Below are 3,378 nucleotides of genomic sequence, written 5' to 3' on the forward strand. Positions count from 1 at the left end.
GGGTAACAGATGTATGTATATAGGGCTCGGCATACGCATATGTGTGGCGGCATAAATGAGGGCCTAGATAAACGCAGATGTTCACATGCATCCACCCACGTTCATGCCTATATTGTATATTGTACATAAACCAGACAAACGATGCGTGCCATAATATTCTGCGTTTTGTCCATAAAATATTGTACATAGTTTGCAGTACACATATGTAATATATACTGGAATGTGCATAAATACGTTGTTGAGTGTTCGCCTCGCCTCCAATATTCGTCGCTAGAGTTGTCGACAAGTTGTTTCAAGTGTCTGAGGGTTTTTATTTTGTGGCCGTTGAAGGCAATGAGTTGCAAATTGTGCAGGTGTTCGAATCCAACTGTACGCACACACCAACGCGTGTCGTTGGCGCTTATGCAGTGGAACAAGCAAATGGAAACATCCTTGAATTGGCTGCAACGCCAAAATGACGCAGAACAAAAAGTAATACAAAGGCAATGTACAACCAAACAACTCATTGCTCGCTTCGAGCAGAAGGTGAAGAGACTGACTATTCAAGTAGAAGCAGCATAATACAAAGAACAAAGAAGAAATGTCCAAAAGCATTTTATTAACGAGAGAATGACAATAATACAACCCCGACCTGTTATCTCGTGAGCTAGCACATGCGTCAAGACGACGCACTGCTGGCCTGGGAACTGCTGCATCCCGTGTTGCCACTGATCAAGCAAGCGCACCTGCAGTAGCAGCAGCAACAGCAGCACCAGCAACCGCAGCAGTAACAGCAGCAGACGCCACAGAAACACAGGCAGCACAGTTGCTTCGGAAACAGTTGACCGTAGTTCATTTCAACAGTGATGGGGGTCCGTCACACCACCGAATACACAGCATAAGTGTTCGCGACTGCGTGGGCTTTTGGGTGTGCTGGCCATTCGGACCCCCAGCTGTCCAGAGCGCCTGTTTCTTCTGCATGCCCCAACCTTCCTATGTAGCGCATGCGTTGCTCCACTGGTTGTTGTTGCTTACAGGGGCTCTGCTTTCAAATTCATCACCATATTCACTTTTAAGAAACGGCTCGCTAAGAGGAACAAAAACCAACCCCCCCACAATCAAGTACTCCGGGCGCGGCAAGTCGTTCGTTGCTGGCACCAAGAGCTGTGCAAACAAACGAACAAACAAAGAAAGCAAGCCGACAGCTAAATTGATCCAAAGCAAGACAAAATGTACATACACATGTATATGACGGACAGGTTGACAGTGGGAAAATAAACAAGAAGAGAAGCAATCTAGCCAGAGTTGCTAGTTGGAGCTATTAGTTGGACTTAATAGTATATAGTTGAATGGAGCTATACTCAGAGTTGCTCGTTGATGTTGCGAACTGGGGATTTTTTTTCGTGCGCCTACATTGACTTTGCCGACTTGGTAGGAGACTTGCAGTTGCCTGCCTCGCCTCAAGATGGTGAGGCAGCAGCGGTCTCCAACAAACAGTTGAGCAAACAGCCATGAGAACAGAATTCTTTCTCCGTTTCGGAAAGCCACGCTGCCATCTGAGGCAACTTTGCTACCGTTCACCGTCAGAATTATATCTCCACGCTGCAGCACATCCCGCGCGAAAGATGCCCCGTCCACCTGCAGCACAAATGCATGCATGCATACACTCCGACTAGCAGAGTATCTGCAGCTTTTTCATGCATATATCAGCTGCGAGCGCCGCCGCAGAAACGGCGCGCGGCAGACGCCAACAGTGTGTGACAAACGGACACACGAATGCACTCAACTAGTTGCAGGGGAATAGACAGGTGGAGAGTGTACCTTTTTGACGAGCACGCCCTGCTGTTTGGTTTTGAGCTGAAGGGCACTCCTCATATATCGGTTTTCGAGTTTCTGCCACGTAAAACCGCAGTCGCCGAAGCCGGTGTACTTCTTGTGCCGCCGAAAGTCTTCTAAAAAATGGACGACTACCTGCAAAAGAAGCAACATAAACAGCAGCAGAAGCAGCAGCAGCCGACTGGCGTGGGAGGCACGCAACGAGGCATGAGTAAAAGAAACCCAAAAGCCATGAGAAGAGAAGGGGACTTAGGCAACGAATCCATTAATAGCCAGAAGACTGCATGCATACTGAGCTGTTGCTGCTGCTGCTCTTCTAGACGGTCCGCTACAGCTTCTGCTTCTCCTGCCCTGCTTCCATCACTAATTCTGCTTCTGCTGATGCTGATCCTGCTTCTTCTTCTGCTGCTGCTGCTGCTCCTGCTGCCGCTCCTGATGCTGCTTCGGCTCGTTCCCCTTTCTGCGTATGCATGCCGCCAATGGATCTGCAGGGCAGCTGTGGACATTGTTGTCTGTGTAGTTTTTTCCGCTCACTTCGGAAGGGATGATGTAGCCGATGTTTTCGGTGTCGCCATCCTTGAGGCTTTGAAATGCAATACCCACACATTTCTTCTCCTTGTTCAGCGCCGGGCCTCCGCTGTTTCCCGGGTTGATTGCTGCGTCGATTTGAATAGCCAGCAGCCAACAAGCACCCATTGAATACTGCTGTAAGTCCGTACGAGACACCACGCCCTGCATCAGCAACAGCAACACTCGAACCAGAGGCAAAATGCCACGACGGGAAATAGCTTCAGCAGCAGAATGTGGGTAGCAAAACCAGCAAGTAGAAACAGCAAGAGCAGCAAGAAGGACAACTCGACCCACAAGAAATGTGTGCACAGTACTGCATGCAGCAAACTAACGTACAGCCACTTGCAGCTAATTTTAGACTTTAGTGTTTGGATTACCTGGGTGACGGAGGAGTTGTCACCGCCAAGCGGGTAGCCGGCGACCGTGACGGGGTCTTCTAGAGAAGGCGAAGGCCCCCACTCCAGCGGTGGCCCTATGCCTGCAAACGGCACAGCACGTGCACCCTTATCCTTATACCCATTGGACACCCCATCCTGGAAGCAGGCCAAAGGACGAACACGTGCGCCATATGAAGCAAAATGTGAGAAACCCAGCTAGCACGATAGCAACCAGCGCAGCTAGATGGAAATCCACTGGCTGGCTAGCCAGTTGGTCCGCCAGCTAACCAAGTGGCTCCATAGTTGCTAGCTAGTCCTGTGCGATGCTTATGCACGAGACTAACAGCAGCAGCAGCGCAGCCCTCGTGTCCCTAAGGGTTGAGGGCAGGGCCCAAGGGGTGGGAGCGGATGGAAACATTAAACCTAAATCTTTAACCCTAAAACCTCGGGACATGACAGTACAACACCCACCGTCCCAGAAGTCTGGGTCTTCAACCTGTAACAGCGCCAAGTCGCAGTCCAAGCCGATGCAGATGACCTTCGCCTCATGCTTCTGGTGGTCGCCTCGGCGCCTCACCTGCGCATATATATATATATATATATATATATATATATA

At 49.9% G+C, this 3,378-nt stretch overlaps 1 protein-coding gene across 1 annotated transcript; it reads right to left on the reverse strand.

Annotated features, from left to right (window-relative positions):
* Positions 1 to 400: 400 nt before the first annotated feature.
* Positions 401 to 3,063, reverse strand: EMWEY_00058200 (trypsin, putative; the record flags this gene model as incomplete). Its single annotated transcript, XM_013480790.1, has 8 exons — positions 401 to 441; positions 632 to 725; positions 1,015 to 1,143; positions 1,393 to 1,617; positions 1,801 to 1,950; positions 2,350 to 2,547; positions 2,763 to 2,863; positions 3,051 to 3,063. The coding sequence occupies 8 exons, from the start codon at positions 3,061 to 3,063 to the stop codon at positions 401 to 403; spliced, it is 951 nt and encodes a 316-aa protein (XP_013336244.1).
* Positions 3,064 to 3,378: the final 315 nt, after the last annotated feature.

Source organism: Eimeria maxima, genomic scaffold (assembly GCF_000499605.1).
Source record: "Eimeria maxima Weybridge genomic scaffold, Emw_scaff2348, whole genome shotgun sequence".
NCBI lineage: Eukaryota > Apicomplexa > Conoidasida > Eucoccidiorida > Eimeriidae > Eimeria > Eimeria maxima.